This window comes from Nerophis lumbriciformis, linkage group LG13 (genome assembly GCF_033978685.3).
Source record: "Nerophis lumbriciformis linkage group LG13, RoL_Nlum_v2.1, whole genome shotgun sequence".
NCBI lineage: Eukaryota > Metazoa > Chordata > Actinopteri > Syngnathiformes > Syngnathidae > Nerophis > Nerophis lumbriciformis.
Window position 1 is genome coordinate 3,155,001 of NC_084560.2, and position 20,631 is coordinate 3,175,631.

General features: G+C 45.1%; 1 protein-coding gene across 2 annotated transcripts in view; it reads left to right on the plus strand.

Moving 5' to 3' along the window:
- The window catches only part of LOC133613891 (LITAF domain-containing protein-like), a 42,743-nt gene that overhangs the window by 12,797 nt on the left and 9,315 nt on the right, over positions 1-20,631 (plus strand). The window contains exons 3-5 of one of the 2 annotated variants that reach the window (XM_061971775.2): positions 5,455-5,596; positions 10,622-10,636; positions 17,360-17,504. In XM_061971775.2, coding sequence (XP_061827759.1) covers positions 5,461-5,596; positions 10,622-10,636; positions 17,360-17,504 — 296 coding nt within the window. In that variant the 5' untranslated portion in view covers positions 5,455-5,460. The remainder of the gene's footprint in view (positions 1-5,454; positions 5,597-10,621; positions 10,637-17,359; positions 17,505-20,631) is intronic. The other variant, XM_061971776.2, reaches the window with a different exon arrangement.

Consider the following 20,631-nt stretch of genomic DNA (forward strand, 5'->3'; position numbering starts at 1 on the left):
GTGCGAAATTTGGTGGAGGAGGAATTATGGTGTGGGGTTGGTTTTTCAGGAGTTGTTCACTTAGTTCCAGTGAAAGGAACTTTGAATGCTCCAGGATACCAAAACATGTTGGACAATTCCATGGGATGGCACTTCAAGTTCATATGTGAGTCAATGCAGATTCAGCTGCCACAATAACAGGATCTTAACAAGTTATTATTGATTGGTAGTTTTAGTTTGTGTGCCATTTTAATGTTGATTTATTTGATAGATTTGTAGACCCTGAACAAAGAACAATTGCCTTTTTCAAAAGGACAAAAAGCAAATAGAGCGGTGAAGGCTGTTCAATCATACCTCGTAGTCATGATGTGAGATTAAAAGGAAAAGCGATGATGTCATCTCAGAGTTCAAGGTCAAGGTCAAGGTTCAACTTTATTGTCCTCGCGGGGAAATTTGTCTTGGGCACAGTGCATCATTGCTTTCTTAACATACCCAAAAACAACAGAACAAAAACACAAGCACAGACACAACCACAACCATACAACTAACATTTAAACATCAGAACATGGAGCTTGATAGACATAGGTGGCACTTTGATGTAGGCATAAAATCTACAGTATGGAGATAAAGATAAAGTACCAATGTGCATTGCACTAGAGCTCATGGATAAAGTGCTGTGTGCTAAAGTGCTTAGTTCTAAAGTGCTATGTGCTAAAGTGCTATGTGCTAAAAAAGTGCTAACCTATGTATTAAAATTCTATTGCACATTGTTGGTCAGCTTAATGGAGGCTGGAACAAATGATAATTTAAGGCGGTTAGATTTGCATAGTGGGACCCGGAGTCTTCTCCCTGATGGCAGGGTTCCATATTCAGGAAAGAGTGGGTGTTGTGAGTTGGAAATAATTTCAATACCAGTTAATACCAGTTGTATTGCATAAAAGCAGGCGAGGCTCTCCTATGTTGAGCAAGGTTTGCTTGAGTGGTTCATGCACTTCCTCAATCATTTCATATGAATTTATTGAAAAGGAGCAGCGGTCTGACCACTAAATGTAAGAAAGCAGTGCCAGGCCACAAGGCATGTGCCACTCCCACTAATCTAATCATTTTAAAGTGGGGAACCTCCCTGGATCCTGGACCATGGACTCGTACTAAATATGACCGCCATGCCTTCTGTTGACAAATGCTCAGTGGGCGGAGCACAATAAAGAAGTGAAAGTTTCCCTAAATGGTCAAGTTGTATCGTACAATGGTATCCAGACTTCCAAAATCACGTTTGTACATGTCCAGGACTCGTTGGCGCTTTCAGGATGTGTAATAAAAGCAGCCGTTAGCGTTTCTTGGCACAGACACTGCAATGTGATTCTTGGGAAATGATTACACAGCCTTAGGAGTCATCCAGATAATACATGACTACTACTTCCTGTTCTCTAACAGTCTTATGGAAAATAACATGTGGCACTAAATGACTCAGCCAAAGGAAGAGCTTTTCTTCCCATCACTCACACACACACACACACACACACACACCAGTTGCAAACTAGGGTTGTCCCGATATTAATATACCAAAATGTATTTCGATACTTTTCTAAACAAAGGGGACCACCAAAAATGTCATTTTTGTCTTTATTGTAACAACAAATGTTAGTGTACATGAAACATATGTTTATTATTGTCATTTAGTCCATACTTGCCAACCTTGAGACCTCCGATTTCGGGAGGTGGGGTGCGGGGGGGCGTGGTCGGGGTGGGGCGGGGGCGTGGCTAAGAGGGGAGGAGTATATTTACAGCTAGAATTCACCAAGTCAAGTATTTCATATAAATATACAGTATATATATATATATATATATGTATGTGTGGGAAAAAAAATCACAAGACTATTTCATCTCTACAGGCCTGTTTCATGAGGGGGGTTCCCTCAATCATCAGGAGATTTTAATGGGAGCATTCACATACCATGGTTTATATAGGGCACAGAGTGGGTGGGTACAGGCTGGCGTAGGGGCGTGGTGATTGGCTCATGTGTTACCTAGGAGGTGTTTCCGCCTGTGGCGGCATGCTGTTACAATTTCGCTGCGCTTGTTGAGGGATGACAGGTCTGGACGGTAAATAATAAACAGTTTCTCTTTCAAGCATAGGTTGCATCTTTTATTACCACTATTGTAAGGTGTGCTGGGTGCAAGAATTTGCCATGTTATTGAATATTCAACATTATTGTCTTTGAGGTCCCAAATGTGTTTGCTGAGTTCTGTGGTATTCCGCAGGTTTTTGTTCCTGAAAGAAGCCTTGTGATTGTTCCATCTGGTTTTGAACTCTCCCTCGGTTAATCCTACATATGTGTCGGATGTGTTAATGTCCTTGCGTGTTACCTTAGATTGGTAGACAACTGATGTTTGTAAGCACCCCCCGTTGAGAGGGCAATCAGGTTTCTTTCGACAGTTGCAGCCTTTGTTGGTTTTGGAGTCGCTCTGTCCGGGGGCCGACGGCTCATTTGCAATTGTTTTGTTGTGGTTTGAGATAATCTGTCGTATATTGTTCATACAGCTGTAGCTCAGTTTAATGTTGTTCTTGTTGAATACTTTTCTTTGGGTGTTGTCTTTGGGAAAGTGTTTGTGAATCAGATTGAGGAATTTGTGTCCAATGTTAGTTGAGACGTTTTTGCTAACATTGAACATACTAGACAACTTGTCTTTTAGTAGTAAGTAAACAAACAAAGACTCCTAATTAGTCTGCAGTAACATATTGTGTCATTTATACACCTATCATTTTGTACACATTATGAGGGACACACCGTATTAATCCACGTGTTCATTTACTGTTAATATCCGCTTATTTTCTGTTTCAACATGTTCTATCCACACTTCTGTTAAAATGTAATAATCACTTATTCTTCTCTTCTTTGATACTTGACATTAGTTTTGGATGATACCACACATTTAGGTATGGATCCGATACCAAGTAGTTACCCAGGAAAAAAAACATTGGCTATTTCATCCCTACAAGCCTGTTTCACAGGTTTCTCTGCTCTTCAGGGGATTTTGTGGGGGAGGGCAGAGAAACATGCGAAACAGGCTTGTATGGATGAAATAGCCTTAAAGGGGAACATTATCACCAGACCTATGTAAGCGTCAATATATACCTTGATGTTGCAGAAAAAAGACCATATATTTTTTTAACCGATTTCTGAACTCTAAATGGGTGAATTATGGCGAATTAAACGCCTTTCTATTATTCGCTCACGTTGTGACGTCACATCGGGAAGCAGTCCGCCATTTTCTCACTTTCGTTGGAGGGTGTAAAGACACGAAAAAAGGGACGGATTCAAGTTGCACCAGTGGCCCAAAGATGCGAAAGTGGCAAGAAATTGGACGAACTTTGTTCAAAATACGAGGGTGTGGAAAAGCCGACGAAATGGTCAGTCGTTTGTTCCAAACACCTTACCGACGAAAGCTATGCTACGACAGAGATGGCAAGAATGTGTGGATATCCTGCGACACTCAAAGCAGATGCATTTCCAACCATAAAGTCAAAGAAATCTGCCGCCAGACCCCCATTGAATCTGCCGGAGTGTGTGAGCAATTCAGGGACAAAGGGCCTCGCTAGCACGGCAAGCAATGGCGGCAGTTTGTTCCCGCAGACGAGCGAGCTAAACCCCCTGGATGTCTTGGCTCACACCGTCAAGAGAAGAATATCGACCCTAGCTTCCCTGGCCTGCTGACATCAACTCCAAAACTGGACAGATCAGCTTTCAGGAAAAGAGAGCGGATGAGGGTATGTCTACAGAATATATTAATTGATGAAAACTTTATTCATTACTCGCGGTTTTACGTAAATTATTATACAGAAACTGTGTTTACCAATAATTTAGCTTAAAAACATTTATTTTTTTCAATCATTCGAGTACATTCGGGTAGTCTTGTGTAATGCAGTATTTTGTGTCTATTTAGGTATGGTTAACCTGAGTGCTGAAATCGTGGAAAAATATATGTTCTTAGCGCGCCTGAAATGGGCTGTCTGCACTCTCAAAGTGCATATTGTTGCCAAATGTATTTCATATGCTGTAAACCTAGTTCATAGTTGTTAGTAATGATCTTATCAGACAGTGTTAACCCGCTGAAATTCGAGTCTTAATCCGAGCTAATGTCGCTATACCTTGCTGTTTGTTTGTATTGGCATCACTGTGTGACGTCACAGGAAAATGGACGGGTGTATATAACGATGGTTAAAATCAGGCACTTTGAAGCTTTTTTTAGGGATATTGCGTGATGGGTAAAATTTTGAAAAAAACTTCGAAAAATAAAATAAGCCACTGGGAACTGATTTTTAATGGTTTTAACCCTTCTGAAATTATGATAATGTTCCCCTTTAATTGTTTCCAGACTTATTTCATCCCTGCAAGCCTGTTTCGCATGTTTCCCTGCCCTCCCCCACAAAATCCCCTGAAGAGCAGAGAAACCTGTGAAACAGGCTTGTAGGGATAAAATAGCCTCAATTTCTTCCTGACCTAACGTGTATATATAGATATACTGTGGTCTACCCGTTATACAGTGCTCAATACCGGGGTAGAGCGGAATATACGTTAGGTCAGGAAAAAAAACACAGTGGCTATTTCATCCCTACAAGCCTGTTTCGCAGGTTTCTCTGCCCTCCCCCACAAAATTCCCCAAAGAGCAGAGAAACCTGTGAAACAGGTTTGTAGGGATGAAATAGCCTCAATTTCTTCCTGACCTAACATGTATATATAGATATTCTGTGGTCTACCCGTTATACAGTGCTCAATACCGGGGTAGAGCGGAATATACGTTAGGTCAGGAAAAAAAACACAGTGGCTATTTCATCCCTACAAGCCTGTTTCGCAGGTTTCTCTGCCCTCCCCCACAAAATTCCCCAAAGAGCAGAGAAACCTGTGAAACAGGCTTGTAGGGATGAAATAGCCTCAATTTATTCCTGACCTAACATGTATATATAGATATACTGTGGTCTACCCCGTTATACAGTGCTCAATACCGAGGTAGAGCGGAATATACGTTAGGTCAGGAAAAAAAACACAGTGGCTATTTCATCCCTACAAGCCTGTTTCGCAGGTTTCTCTGCCCTCCCCCACAAAATCTCCCGAAGAGCAGAGAAACCTGTGAAACAGGCTTGTAGGGATGACATAGCCTCTGTTTTTTCCTGCCCTAACGTATATAATATATATATATATATATATAACAAGGTGGTGTAAAGAGTTGAGGCTTTTAAAGATCATGTCAGTGTTGCCAATGTAAGAGAAATTGTTCTCCTTTGCGTGTTGATTTCATCTAAAATCTATTTTCAGATTGACCGTCTTGGATTTATTATTACAGTGTGCTTGTTTGGAGCAAATAAATACAAGAGGGACAACCTGCCACCTATGGCTCCTTTCTGTACTGATTTGAAACCATTCTTGAAGAGTTTTATTTCCTACAATAATGACATAATGTATTTTCTCTCCTGAGGCAAAGATGGAAAAAGGACACCTAGGACCCGAGTCGGCACCTCCCTACCCCGGCCCATACAACAACTACGGGGGTGCGGCGCCCCAGCCTGGGTTGTACCCGTCCCCTAATGCAGGACCCCCACATGTCGCTTACCAAGGAGGTCTGTAAATGCTGCCTGTTCAAAACTACTTTTACTTTTACCACCAGAAAAGTCTGGTCCAGGGGTGCCCATTACGTGGACGGTGGCGGGTGTGTCAGTCCATCGCCAGCCAGACATTAAAAAATACACCTAAAAATGATCAATCTTCACTATGACATCACTTTGGTGACTTGATTGACATTCACTGCACCCGAGGGTCTCGTGAGATGATGCTGGCTGCTGCCAGATCATTATCAAGAAAAAATGACTGACAGGAAGGTCAGAAACACTTTTTATTTCAACAGACTTCTAGCGCCGTACTTGCCGTCAAAACTCTAAAGACTGACTGCACAGTTCCTGTCTTCACAATAAAAGCCCTGTTCCATCCTGCCTGCGCTAACAAAATAAGAGTCTCCAAATGCTAGCGCATGAGGTGAATTATACCGTATACAATTGGGGAACTCTCTGACCTGTATGGCTCTCTTCCCAGCTCTCCAGAAACACCAAAATCAGAGTCAATACAAATGTAAAATATGTCCTTCTTTATGGCTGTGAAACCTGGAAAACCACCAAATCCATCCATCCATCCATCCATCCATCCATCTTCTTCCGCTTATCCGAGGTCGGGTCGCGGGGGCAGCAGCCTAAGCAGGGAAGCCCAGACTTTCCTCTCCCCAGCCACTTCGTCCAGCTCCTCCCGGGGGATCCCGAGGCGTTCCCAGGCCAGCCGGGAGACATAGTCTTCCCAACGTGTCCTGGGTCTTCCCCGTGGCCTCCTACCGGTCGGACGTGCCCGAAACACCTCCCGAGGGAGGCGTTCGGGTGGCATCCTGACCAGATACCCGAACCACCTCATCTGGCTCCTCTCGATATGGAGGAGCAGCGGCTTTACTTTGAGCTCCCCCCGGATGACAGAGCTTCTCACCCTATCTCTAAGGGAGAGCCCCGCCACCCGGCGGAGGAAACTAATTTCGGCCGCTTGTACCCGTGATCTTGTCCTTTCGGTCATGACCCAAAGCTCATGACCATAGGTGAGGATGGGAACGTAGATCGACCGGTAAATCGAGAGCTTTGCCTTCTGGCTCAGCTCCTTCTTCACCACAACGGATCGATACAGCGTCCGCATTACTGAAGATGCCGCACCGATCCGCCTGTCGATCTCACGATCCACTCTTCCCTCACTCGTGAACAAGACTCCGAGGTACTTGAACTCCTCCACCAAACCACCAAATCAATCATCCATAAACTACAAGTGTTTATTAACAACTGTCTCAGGTACATACTGAGGATTTGGTGGCCCAACAAGATGTCAAATGTAGACCTGTGGAGACGCATGAACCAAGAGCAAATTCAAAATGAAATCAAAAGCAGAAAGTGGGGATGGATCGGCCATACACTTAGGAAGGATCCGAGAAACATAGCAAGACAAGCCCTGGACTATAATCCTCAAAGTAAGAGGAAGCCAGGTCCACTCTTGATGAACTGACCAAGATGGGGATCTCCTGGCAAGAAGCAAAGACCATCGCGCAGAAGAGAGTGAGGTGGAGACGCCCTATGCTCCCAAGGGGGCCAAGAGGATTAAAGAAAGAAAGAAGAATTGGGGAAGTAGCGTGCGTTTGTATTTGGTCACAGAATCATTTAAAGAATTATTCTACTCAGGTCAAAAGTGCACATGTCCAGCACAAGCGCTCCAGAGAGTGGTGGCTATTGCCCCCAGGAAATTGGAATTCTACGGGAAGGTAGATTTGGAATTTAGGAGGCAGACTAAAGACATTAGCAAAATCTGGTAGGAAGCCCCCACAGATAGGGGTAGAGAACAGGGGTCGTCCGACTCAAACCGATCACAGGAAACAGGTTAACTGGCCAAACAACAAGTCGGGCCGGCTCCAAGGCTAGGATTACGAGGAGTGGAGGTCTTTGAGTAAAAGGTATTTAAGCACAGTGGTCTGAGAAGACAGCAGAAGAGTAATACGGCCCATACTCGTTCTCCTGGAGCTGCAGTTCCAGTCGGAAGCTCGCTCAAACAAATAAAGCTTTTTGTTCGACGATTCCTCGTTGGCGTCTCCTTGGCTCATCACCCATCACGCGACCATCAAATATACAACACGCGCACAAGCTAGCAAGCTACGGAGTTTGCCGCCAATGCAAGTCTTGTAAAGTGCATGAAAAGGAGTATGGAAGCTGGACAAACAAAAAGCAAGCACAGAAATGAGGACTTTTTGTTCTCCTCCATTTGAAAATGTGGACGTTATCATCACTACTGTCTGATTCCAATCAATGCAAGTCATCAGAATCATACCAACTTATATTCTTGTCTTCATGAAAGAAACATGCTTGTATTATCATTAAACACCTTTAACTTGTTAACAAAAACCTCTCTTTCATTAATAAATCAATATACTGTATTTTTTGGACTATAAGGCGCACTTAAAATCCTTTTTTGTTCTCAAAACTCGACAGTGCACCTTAGAACCCGGTGGGCCTAATGTATGGAATTATTCTGGTTTTGCTTACCGACCTCAAAGCTATTTAATTTGGTACATGGCGAATTTATTAGTGTGACCAGTACATGGCAGTCACACATAAGAGACATCACCAAAATTTGATATGTTCCATTGAAAGATACAGAACATTACACACGGCGCTCAAAAATCCATCAAAATGTTTTAGTAGGACTTTGGTAAGCTATGAAGCCACACCGCTTGATGGATTGTACTGTGCTTCAACATAGGAGTATTATTATGGTGTGTGTATAAGGTAAGACATATTATCTGCCGTTTTGTTTCGCGATATTATGCAAAAGCAACTTTTCTTACCTTCTGGTACCTACTGATGTATATTTGGGATCTGCATAAGTCCTGAACAATTGCGCAGATCCACCTTTGTCGTCCGTGTCGACACCGTAGTGGATAATCTTCTTCTTTATCTTCTTGTTATGTGACATTCATCCTCCACTGTTGCCATTTCTAATATAAAGTAGTGTAAAGTTCTTACTTAAATATGTCAGTAAACTCGCCATGAAAGCACTAAAACATACCGGTGTAGTGAGTTTACATTATTCACCCAAGGAAATGTAGTTATTAGAGAGTTCCGGTTGGACGTTATTTTCACGGGACTACATTTCGGGCGTTGTCGTTGCACTAGTGAGCCACGGATGAGGAGATGCTGCTCTGTTATTGATTGAAGTAAAGTCTGAATGTCATTAAAACAGTTAGCGCCATCTTTTGACACTTCTTCCACTATCGAAGGTGAGCCACGTAAATAAGACTGCCCACAAAACGGTGCATCCTGAAGCGACTGTCAGAAAGTGACTTGAAGATGATGTATAAAACATCATCTATGCAACATTTTGACCAAAGAACCACCATTACATGTTATGTAGACCACAAGGAAGTCTTTTACATTTAGAAATACATATATAATAATATGATTCCTTTCACAGCCGAGTGTGAAGCGGCTGGGATGAAATTCAGCACCTTCAAGTCCGAGTCCATGGTTCTCACCCGGTAAAGGGTGGAGTGCCATCTCTAAGTTGGGGAGGAGATCTTGCCCCAAGTGGAGGAGTTCAAGTACCTCGGAGTCTTGTTCACGAGTGAGGGAAGAGTGGATGGTGAGATCGACAGGCGGATCGGTGCGGCGTCTTCAGTAATGCGGACGCTGTATCGATCCGTTGTGGTGAAGAAGGACCTGAGCCGGAAGGCAAAGCTCTCAATTTACCGGTCGATCTACGTTCCCATCCTCACCTATGGTCATGAGCTTTGGGTCATGACCGAAAGGACAAGATCACGGGTACAAACTGTTGTGTTTAGACTAAAGGGGAGGTGACGGCTCAGACACCAGGGGGCGGTATATACAATAATTTATTATATATAATAAATATATATAATAATAAACAATACAACTAAACTATAGAAATAGAGTGTGTGACTAAAATACAAGAGTGTGTGTGTGGTGTAAGACTATGTGTGTAGATATCTGAAGTGTGTTACCAAGTGTTGATGAGAAAAGGCAGACAAGTCCAAAGATGGCAAGGCAAAAGGGGTCCAAGATCAGCGAGGGGTCCGTGGGGCAGAGAGAGACGTCAGAGTCCAGGGGCGAGTGAGGAGTCGGGAAAGAAGAAGGCAGTCCAAAACACCGGGGAAACAACGGGAGATCTCGAGGAGGGAAGACTCGGGAAGGCACTGCGGAAGAGCAACAGACGTCAGAATCACGGAGGGAAAAACAACACAGTAAGAGCGCATAAGGCTTACGGTACACAAAGAGGAAACTAAGTTCCCGCGCCGATCCTAGGGTCCACTGGTCTTTTAACCAGCTCGCCCTCATCAGTTCCAGGTGTGAAGATTGCCAGCGAGTGATTGCAGCTGGTGGCTGCTGGATGTGCGCACCCGTGGGCGTGTCCCGAGGTGCGCACAGACGGATGAGCGGCGTTGGCAGGAGCCTGAGCCGTAACACAAACTGCCAAAATGAGTTTCCTCCGCCGGGTGCCGGGTCTCTCCCTTAGAGATAGGGTGAGAAGCTCTGTCATCCGGGAGGAGCTCAAAGTAAAGTAAAGTAAAGCTGCTCCTCCACATGGAGAGGAGCCAGATGAGGTGGTTCGGGCATCTGGCCAGGATTCCACCCGAACGCCTCCCTAGGGAGGTGTTCAGGGCACCGGTAGGAGGCCACGTTGGGAAGACTATGTCTCCCGGCTGGTCTGGGAACGCCTCGGGATTCCCCGGGAGGAGCTGGAACAAGCGACCCGACCTCGGATAAGCGGAGGAAAATGGATGGATGGATGACTCCTTTAATGCGCCCTATAGTCCGGTGCGCCTTATATATGAAAAAAGATCGAAAATAGACCATTCATCGGCAGTGCGCCTTGTAATCCGGTGCGCCCTATGGTTCGGAAAATATGGTAAATGATATAGTTGAAAGTGTGGGCACCCCTGGTCTAACTTGTGTTTAATTTATTGTTTGGCCTGGATCATAATGATACAACTGTATTATGCTACAAATAAGTGCTCTAATATGTTTTCTTGTGTTTCCCTTCCACCTGCATCTGCAAAGGTCCGACTTCCACAGGTGAGTTCCGCAAACATAAAGACCTGATATTTCAGTTCCCCCTTTGTGCGATGCAAAGTGCCGCACTGCGTTCACACGGCATGAAGAAGCCAAGCGAGCGTGCGTCACCAAGCACGTTTTGTTTGCCGTGCCGATGGCGACGTGTGGCGTCGTTGTCAGATTTGCGGGTGAATTAAAAATAATTGGAAAGTTGTCAAAGTAACCAGTAATGTACTGTACATGTTACCTGCATTCACAACTGTATCAACATTAGCAATAACATACATTCATTAATCACTTGCTAATATTAACTTTTTATGTATGGTATTTTGTTTGACAGTATATCCCTCAAAAGAGGGCGGCCTCTAATGGCCAAAGGACGGCATTGCAGTCAACGATTATTATGGGCCTGCTGCAATGCAAGCAGCCCATATTATCAATCCTCATACTTCAACTTGTATTATTACAGTTCCGCACGTTTCTCTCACGATTAATACGAGACGGATCGGCCAACGAACCCCCACATATGTTATACCGTCGGAAAGATCTTGCTCGCGCCTACGGGGGTACTTTAAGTTGGGAGCATTTCATGTTACCATGGTGACGCTATTCACAAATTTAAAAAAAGAAATGGGCCAATTGAATGGGTACATACCCTTTTAATCAATCAATCAATCAATCAATCTTTATTTATATAGCCCTAAATCACAAGTGTCTCAAAGGGCTGCACAAGCCACAACGACATCCTCGGTACAAAGCCCACATACGGGCAAGGAAAAACTCACCCCAGTGGGACGTCGATGTGAATGACTATGAGAAACCTTGGAGAGGACCGCATATGTGGGTAACCCCCCCCCCTCTAGGGGAGACCGAAAGCAATGGATGTCGAGTGGGTCTGACATAATATTGTGAGAGTCCAGTCCATAGTGGATCCAACATAATAGTAAGAGTCCAGTCCATAGTGGGGCCAGCAGGACACCATCCCGAGCGGAGACGGGTCAGCAGTGCAGAGATGTTCCCAGCTGATGCACAGGCGAGCGGTCCACCCCGGGTCCCGACTCTGGACAGCCAGCACTTCATCCATGGCCACCGGACCAGAGGGGAGCAGAGGAGAAAAGAAAAGAAACGGCAGATCAACTGGTCTAACAGGGGGGCTATTTAAAGGCTAGAGTATACAAATGAGTTTTAAGATGGGACTTAAATGTTTCTACTGAGGTAGCATCTCTAATTGTTACCGGGAGGGCATTCCATAGTACTGGAGCCCGAATAAAAAACGCTCTATAGCCCGCAGACTTTTTTTGGGCTCTGGGAATCACTAATAAGCCGGAGTTCTTAATGGACGATGGCTAAGGTTTATCCAGGTGTACTGGAGAGGAGGCTACGCCGGATAGTCGAACCTCGGATTCAGGAGGAACAGTGTGGTTTTTCGTCCTGGTCGTGGAACTGTGGGCCAGCTCTATACTCTGGGCAGGGTCCTTGAGGGTGCATGGGAGTTTGCCCAACCAGTCTACATGTGCTTTGTGGACTTGGAGAAGGCATTCGACCGTGTACCCCGGAAAGTCCTGTGGGGAGTGCTCAGAGAGTATGGGGTATCGGACTGTCTGATTGTGGCGGTCCGCTCCCTGTATGATCAGTGTCAGAGCTTGGTGCCGGCAGTAAGTCGGACACGTTTCCAGTGAGGGTTGGACTCCGCCAAGGCTGCCCTTTGTCACCGATTCTGTTCATAACTTTTATGGACAGAATTTTTAGGTGCAGTCAGGGTGTTGAGGGGATCCGGTTTGGTTGGTTGCAGGATTAGGTCTCTGCTTTTTGCAGATGATGTGGTCCTGATGGCTTCATCACTGGATCGGTTCGCAGCCGAGTGTGAAGCGACTGGGTTGGGAATCAGCACCTCCAAGTCCGAGTCCATGGTTCTCGCCCGGAAAAGGGTGGAGTGCCATCTCCGGGTTGGGGAGGAGACCCTTCCCCAAGTGGAGGAGTTCAAGTACCTCAGAGTCTTGTTCACGAGTGAGGGAAGAGTGGATGGTGAGATCGACAGGCGGATCGGTGCGGCGTCTTCAGTAATGCGGACGCTGTATCGATCCGTTGTGGTGAAGAAGGAGCTCAGCCGGAAGGCAAAGCTCTCAATTTACCGGTCGATCTACGTTCCCATCCTCACCTATGGTCATGAGCTTTGGGTTATGACCGAAAGGACAAGATCACGGGTACAAGCGGCCCAAATGAGTTTTCTCCGCCGGGTGGCAGGTCTCTCCCTTAGAGATAGGGTGAGAAGCTCTGTCATCCGGGGGGAGCTCAAAGTAAAGCCGCTGCTCCTCCACATGGAGAGGAGCCAGATGAGGTGGTTCGGGCATCTGGTCAGGATGCCACCCGATCGCCTCCCTCGGGAGGTGTTTAGGGCACGTCCGACCGGTAGGAGGCCACGGGGAAGACCCAGGACACGTTGGGAAGACTATGTCTCCCGGCTGGCCTGGGAACGCCTCGGGATCCCCCGGGAGGAGCTGGACGAAGAGGCTGGGGAGAGGGAAGTCTGGGCTTCCCTGCTTAGGCTGCTGCCCCCGCGACCCCACCTCGGATAAGCGGAAGAAGATGGATGGATGGATGGATGTATAAATGTAGATATATATATATATTTGTGTTTGTAAATGTATATATGTATTTGTATGTGAATATATATATGTGTATATATTCATATATACACACATATATAGTATACATACATAAAATGACCATTTTTATCAACAATACTTTTTATTATTAGTCGTGTTTTGATTATTTTTTAAGTTCTGTAATACCATAGTATTTATTAAAGCAGTAATATTGAAATTCAATGATTTGTTTGATTTGCAAACAGCTAAAATGATGTACAAAACAAAGTAAAACCTACGACCCAACAATGTACAACAATTCTTCTAAAGAAAATAAGAAAAATATCATTTTAGAGGAAAATCCAACCCAAAACATAAGTATGCACGTACAACACTTAAGACCTTTAGCATATTGGTATGCAGAGTTAAATTATGGAATGGAGGCTCCGGCACCCCCCCGCGACCCCGAAAGGGACAAGCAGTAAAAAATGGATGGTTGGATTAAGCAAAGAAGTTAAACAATGTGCTAATATAATCCACTTCAAGAAATTGTTCAAACTGCAAGTGTTTACAATCTACAAAGCCCAAAAGCAGTGAAGTTGTCACGTTGTGTAAATGGTAAATAAAAAGAGAATACAACAAATCCTTTTCAACTTATATTCAATTGAATAGACTGCAAAGACAAGATATTTCATGTTCACACTGAGAAACACAATTTTTTTTTTGCAAATAATCATTAACTTAGAATTTAATGGCTGCAACACATTGCAAAAAAGGCATTTTTACCAGTGTGTTACATGGCCTTTCCTTTTAACAACACTCAGTAAAGGTTTGGGAACTGAGGAGACACATTTTTGAAGTGGAATTCTTTCCCATTCTTGCTTGATGTACAGCTTAAGTTGTTCAACAGTCTCCCTTCTCATATTTTAGCCTTCATATTTTCATTGTCTGGACTACATGCAGGCCAGTCTAGTACCCGCACTCCTTTACTATGAAGCCACGCTGTTGTAATACGTGGCTTGGCATTGTCTTGCTGAAATAAGCAGGGGCGTCCATGAAAACGTTGATGTTGCTCCAAAAGCTGTATGTACCTTTCAGCATTAATGGTGCCTTCACAGATGTGTAAGTTACCCATGTCTTGGCCACTAATACACCCCCATACCATCACACATGCTGACTTTCACACTTTCACCCTAGAACAGTCCGGATGGTTCCTTCCCTCTTTGGTCCACAGTTTCCAAAAACAATTTGAAATGTGGACTCGTCAGACCACAGAACACTTTTCCACTTCGCATCAGTCCATCTTAGATGAGCTCGGGCCCATTTGTGGGTGTTGTTGATAAATGGCTTTGGCTTTGCACAGTAGAGTTTTAACTTGCACTTACAGATGTAGCTGTCAGAGTTTGTAGTTGACGAACCCCAAGATGCAGAGATGGCAGCAGGCTTTGTACAAGAAAACATGTTTTTAATGTTCAAAAATAAGAAAATGAAAACACGAACCAGAAAACAGGAAGCAGGAACAGGAGTCAGGATCCAGGGAATAGCTTAACGACAGCATACAGCAAACAACGGCACGACAGGTAGTAACGTCAATGATCCAGCAATGACTGGAGGAGAAGGCAGGTTTAAATAGTAGCTGGCTGATTGACACCAGGTGTGGCCAGGTGCCAATCAGCCACAGCTGAGGGGAAGCAGCACTCAGGGAGACACTCAGGAAACGAAGACAAAATAAAAGCGCTGACAGGAAACTAAGACAAACAGAGAAAAAACTAAAACATAGTCAAACTGTCAGGGACAAGCCCGACAGTAGCCCCCCCTCCTATAACAGATACCAGACGTTCCAGGAACACCCCCCCCAAAAAACAGTCCAAAGTCACGGGAGGGTGGAGGGAGGACAAGGAGGTGGGCCACCAGGCCAAGTGTCCCCGCAACCAGCGGGGAAGAGTTAGGTGGCGACGGCGAGTTGAACGCCGCCGCAATTGGCGAGGCGGCTCGACCGCCGGCATGGGAGGACCCACCGGAGACGATGGTGGCGCCCTCTGCTGGCCCACCGGAGAAGATGGCGGTGTCGCCCTCTGCTGGCCCACCGGAGAAGATGGCGGTGTCGCCCTCTGCTGGCCCACCGGGGAGGATGGCGGTGGCGCCCTCTGCTGGCCCACCGGGGAGGATGGCGGTGGCGCCCTCTGCTGGCCCACCGTAGAAGAGGATGGTGGCGCCCTCTGCTGCTGGCCCACCGGAGAGGAGGATGGTGGCGCCGTCTGCTGCTGGCCCACCGGAGAGGAGGATGGTGGCGCCGTCTGCTGCTGGCCCACCGGAGAGGAGGATGGTGGCGCCGTCTGCTGCTGGCCCACCGGAGAGGAGGATGGTGGCGCCGTCTGCTGCTGGCCCACCGGAGAGGAGGATGGTGGCGCCGTCTGCTGCTGGCCCACCGGAGAGGAGGATGGTGGCGCCGTTGGTTGTAGACCCACCGGAGTGCATGGTGGCGTCTGCCGGCCCACCGGACTGCATGGTGGCGTCTGCCGGCCCACCGGACTGCATGGTGGCGTCTGCCGGCCCACCGGAGTGCATGGTGGCGTCTGCCGGCCCACCGGACTGCATGGTGGCGTCTGCCGGCCCACCGGAGTGCATGGTGGCGTCTGCCGGCCCACCGGAGTGCATGGTGGCGTCTGCCGGCCCACCGGAGTACATGGTGGCGTCGTAGGTTGCAGACCCACCGGAGTGCATGGTGGCGTCGTAGGTTGCAGACCCACCGGAGTGCATGGTGGCGTCTGCTGGCCCACCGGACTGCATGGTGGCGTCTGCTGGTCCACCGAAGAGGATGGCGCCGTCTGTTGCAGACCCACTGGGGTGAGGAGTAGCTGTGCCTCCCCAGCTGCACAGCCACTCCTAGCCCCCCCCTCAAGGGACGGATCCCAGACGTCCCCAGACAGGCCCACAGACGAAAGGGTTGGGTGGGAGAGGGCTTGAAATGCGGCCGAACTCCTCTTCAATTTAGCCATTAATTCTAATGCTTTGTTAAGCCTCTCCGCCATGGAAATCTCCGCGGGGAACGTGTTAACAGGCTGGATCATTATGTCAGAGTTTGTAGTTGACGAACCCCAAGATGCAGAGATGGCAGCAGGCTTTGTACAAGAAAACATGTTTTTAATGTTCAAAAATAAGAAAATGAAAACACGAACCAGAAAACAGGAAGCAGGAACAGGAGTCAGGATCCAGGGAATAGCTTAACGACAGCATACAGCAAACAACGGCACGACAGGTAGTAACGTCAATGATCCAGCAATGACTGGAGGAGAAGGCAGGTTTAAATAGTAGCTGGCTGATTGACACCAGGTGTGGCCAGGTGCCAATCAGCCACAGCTGAGGGGAAGCAGCACTCAGGGAGACACTCAGGAAACGAAGACAAAATAAAAGCGCTGACAGGAAACTAAGACAAACAGAGAAAAAACTAAAACATAGTCAAACTGTCAGGGACAAGCCCGACAGTAGCGACCAACTGTAGTTACCGACAGTGGTTCTCTGAAGTGTTCCTGAGCCCATGTGGTGATATCCTTTACACACTGATGTGGCTTTTTGATGCAGTAGCGCCTGAGGGATCCAAGGTGCGTAATATCATGGCTTACGTGCAGGGATTTCTTCAGATTATCTGAACCTTTTGATGATATTACGGAGCGTAGATGGTGAAATCCCTAAATTCCTTGCAATAGCTGCTTGAGAAATGTTGTTCTTAAACAATTTGCTCAGGCATTTGTTGACAAAGTGGTGACCCTCGCCCCGTCCTTGAGCTGCTTTTATACCCAATCATGGCACCCACCTGTTCCCAATTAGCCTGTTCACCTGTGGGATGTCCCAAATTAGTCTTTGACGAGCATTCCTCAACTTTCTCACTCTTTTTTGCCACTTGTGCCAGCTTTTTTGAAACTTGTTGCAGGCATCAAATTCCAAATGAGCTAATATTTGCAAAAAATAACAAAGTTTACCAGTTCCAACGTTAAATATCTTGTCTTTGCAGTCTATTCAAATATAATATATTGAATATATATACACAACGTGGCAACTTCACTGCTTTTGGCTTTTGTATGTTCAAATAAAACCAATCTGAATCTGAACTGTGGAAGAACAAGTCATGTTTTTTGTTGATATAATTTCCCACTTTCAGTGACTCAGGTGGTGGTCATGCCATCGCTGCAAGATAGCCCAGGAAGAGCTCAGTGTCCCCACTGCCGGCAGATCGTGGTCACCCAGACGGAACACAAAGCAGGCCTGATGACTTGGGCCATCTGTGGAGGACTCACACTCTTCGGGTAAAAACAAAAAAAAAATGATAGAAAAAGGGTGGGGACATATGATGATTTTCCGAAATTCCTGACTTACATATGTTGGATAATGGTGTTGAACAACGGCAAAGTTTTAAATCATACGTTTTTTGAATCCTCTGAACCAGTGACGTGCAGTCACTAGAGTCCAGTCCATACTGGATTTAGCATAATAGTGTGAGAGTACAGTCCATAGTGGATCTAACATAATAGTGAGAGTCCAGTCCATAGTGGGTCTAACATAATATTGTGAGAGTCCAGTCCATAGTGGATCTAACATAATAGTGAGAGTCCAGTCCATAGTGGATCTAACATAATAGTGAGAGTTTAGTCCATAGTGGATCTAACATAATAGTGTGAGAGTCCAGTCCATAGTGGATCTAACATAATAGTGTGAGAGTCCAGTCCATAGTGGATCTAACATAATAGTGAGAGTCCAGTCCATAGTGGATCTAACATAATAGTGTGAGTCCAGTCCATAGTGGATCTAACATAATATTGTGAGAGTCCAGTCCATAGTGGATCTAACATAATAGAGTGAGAGTTCAGTCCATAGTGGATCTAACATAATAGTGTGAGAGTCCAGTCCATAGTGGATCTAACATAATAGTGTGAGAGTCCAGTCCATAGTGGATCTAACATAATAGTGAGAGTCCAGTCCATAGTGGATCTAACATAATAGTGAGAGTCCAGTCCATAGTGGGTCTAACATAATAGTGTGAAAGTCCAGTCCATAGTGGATCTAACATAATATTGTGAGAGTCCAGTCCATAGTGGATCTAACATAATAGTGTGAGAGTTCAGTCCATAGTGGATCTAACATAATATTGTGAGAGTCCAGTCCATAGTGGATCTAACATAATAGTGAGAGTTTAGTCCATAGTGGATCTAACATAATATTGTGAGTTCAGTCCATAGTGGATCTAACATAATATTGTGAGAGTCCAGTCCATAGTGGATCTAACATAATAGTGAGAGTCCAGTCCATAGTGGATCTAACATAATATTGTGAGAGTCCAGTCCATAGTGGATCTAACATAATAGTGAGAGTTTAGTCCATAGTGGATCTAACATAATAGTGTGAGAGTCCAGTCCATAGTGGATCTAACATAATAGTGTGAGTCCAGTCCATAGTGGATCTAACATAATATTGTGAGAGTCCAGTCCATAGTGGATCTAACATAATAGTGTGAGAGTTCAGTCCATAGTGGATCTAACATAATATTGTGAGAGTCCAGTCCATAGTGGATCTAACATAATAGTGAGAGTCCAGTCCATAGTGGATCTAACATAATAGTGAGAGTTTAGTCCATAGTGGATCTAACATAATAGTGTGAGAGTCCAGTCCATAGTGGATCTAACATAATAGTGTGAGAGTCCAGTCCATAGTGGATCTAACATAATAGTGAGAGTCCAGTCCATAGTGGATCTAACATAATAGTGTGAGTCCAGTCCATAGTGGATCTAACATAATATTGTGAGAGTCCAGTCCATAGTGGATCTAACATAATAGTGTGAGAGTTCAGTCCATAGTGGATCTAACATAATATTGTGAGAGTCCAGTCCATAGTGGATCTAACATAATAGTGAGAGTTTAGTCCATAGTGGATCTAACATAATATTGTGAGAGTCCAGTCCATAGTGGATCTAACATAATAGTGAGAGTCCAGTCCATAGTGGATCTAACATAATAGTGAGAGTCCAGTCCATAGTGGATCTAACATAATGGAAAGAAAAAAAATGTAAAAATAAAAAAATAAAATTAAATTGTTATATGTATCCAGTGATTATACTATAGAGTTATTTTCCATTTAACTTCACCAGTTTTAGATTATTTTTTATTCAAAATCGCTGAATTTTCACATTTGCCGTTCAAATACTGAGAAGAGACGGTGCAGTGAACAGCAGCCAGTTGAGGCACGTCACTCAGTGCCTCAACATGGATTGCGCAATGACTCGGCTAACTGCTGGCCTGCTGTGCAGTGAGACTGTATTGCTATATGAATTATATTATACATTTCCATAGTTTAGTTAGCTGAGGTATATAATGTACAGTGTATTTTGTCAACAACTGTACAAGTATTTCTTGTGCTGAGCGATCATAAAACGGCTGCAAAAGACGCACTGGCTGAGGCTCGCCTCCTGCACCCCCGCCGTAGAATTGTTATATCAACTAAAGCCCACACTTAAACTTTCCACGTGCAAGATTGAATCTATTTAAAAAAATTATTTCATAAGAAGCCAAAAAGTGCAAAAACAATAATGTTGGTGTTGGAGGAGTTGTGAATGACTGCAGGGACACAACATTAGGTGCACCTGCAGACTGCAGGTGTACCTAATTCACAACTCCTCCAACACCAACATTATTGTTTTTGCACTTTTTGGCTTCTTATTAAATAACTTTGGTAACCTATTTTCATGGGCTTTCCTCTTTGTGATGTTAAGTTCCTGTTATGCGCTGTTATACAGTATATGCCTTGAGCTCTTATTTTGAAGGCGCTAAGAGCGGGAGTGATGTCACGTTGCGGAGGTTTTTGAAAGAATGTAAATAAAGTGGTCCTCGTGTAAACTGGAGCCTCCGTGTTTGTTATTTTGTAGTTTCATACAGTATAGGCCACATTTATAAACCCTCGGTTACACTTTTTTAAATAGATTCAATCTTGCACGTGGAAAGTTTAAGTGAGGGCTTTAGTTGTGGACTTAATTTCTAAGTAAAGGTAAGACCATAATAACGTTTTTTTTATTAAATGTGCTTTTTTGTGTGCTACAGTTTGTATGTGTAAAGTTAAAGTTAAGTTAAAGTAGCAATGATTGTCACACACACACTAGGTGTGGTGACATTTGTCCTCTGCATTTGACCCATCCCCTTGATCACCCCCTGGGAGGTGAGGGGAGCAGTGGGCAGCAGCGGCGCCGCGCCTGGGAATCATTTTTGGTGATTTAACCCCCAATTCCAAGCCTTGATGCTGAGTGCCAAGCAGGGAAGAATGCTGGTATGAGCTTTTAAACATAACCCGTTAACTGCTGCCAATCAAATGGTGAATAAGATACTCTTTAGGGTTCATATGTTTGTAAATCTGACTGTGATGAAGTCAGTGCCTCACCAGCCATCAAC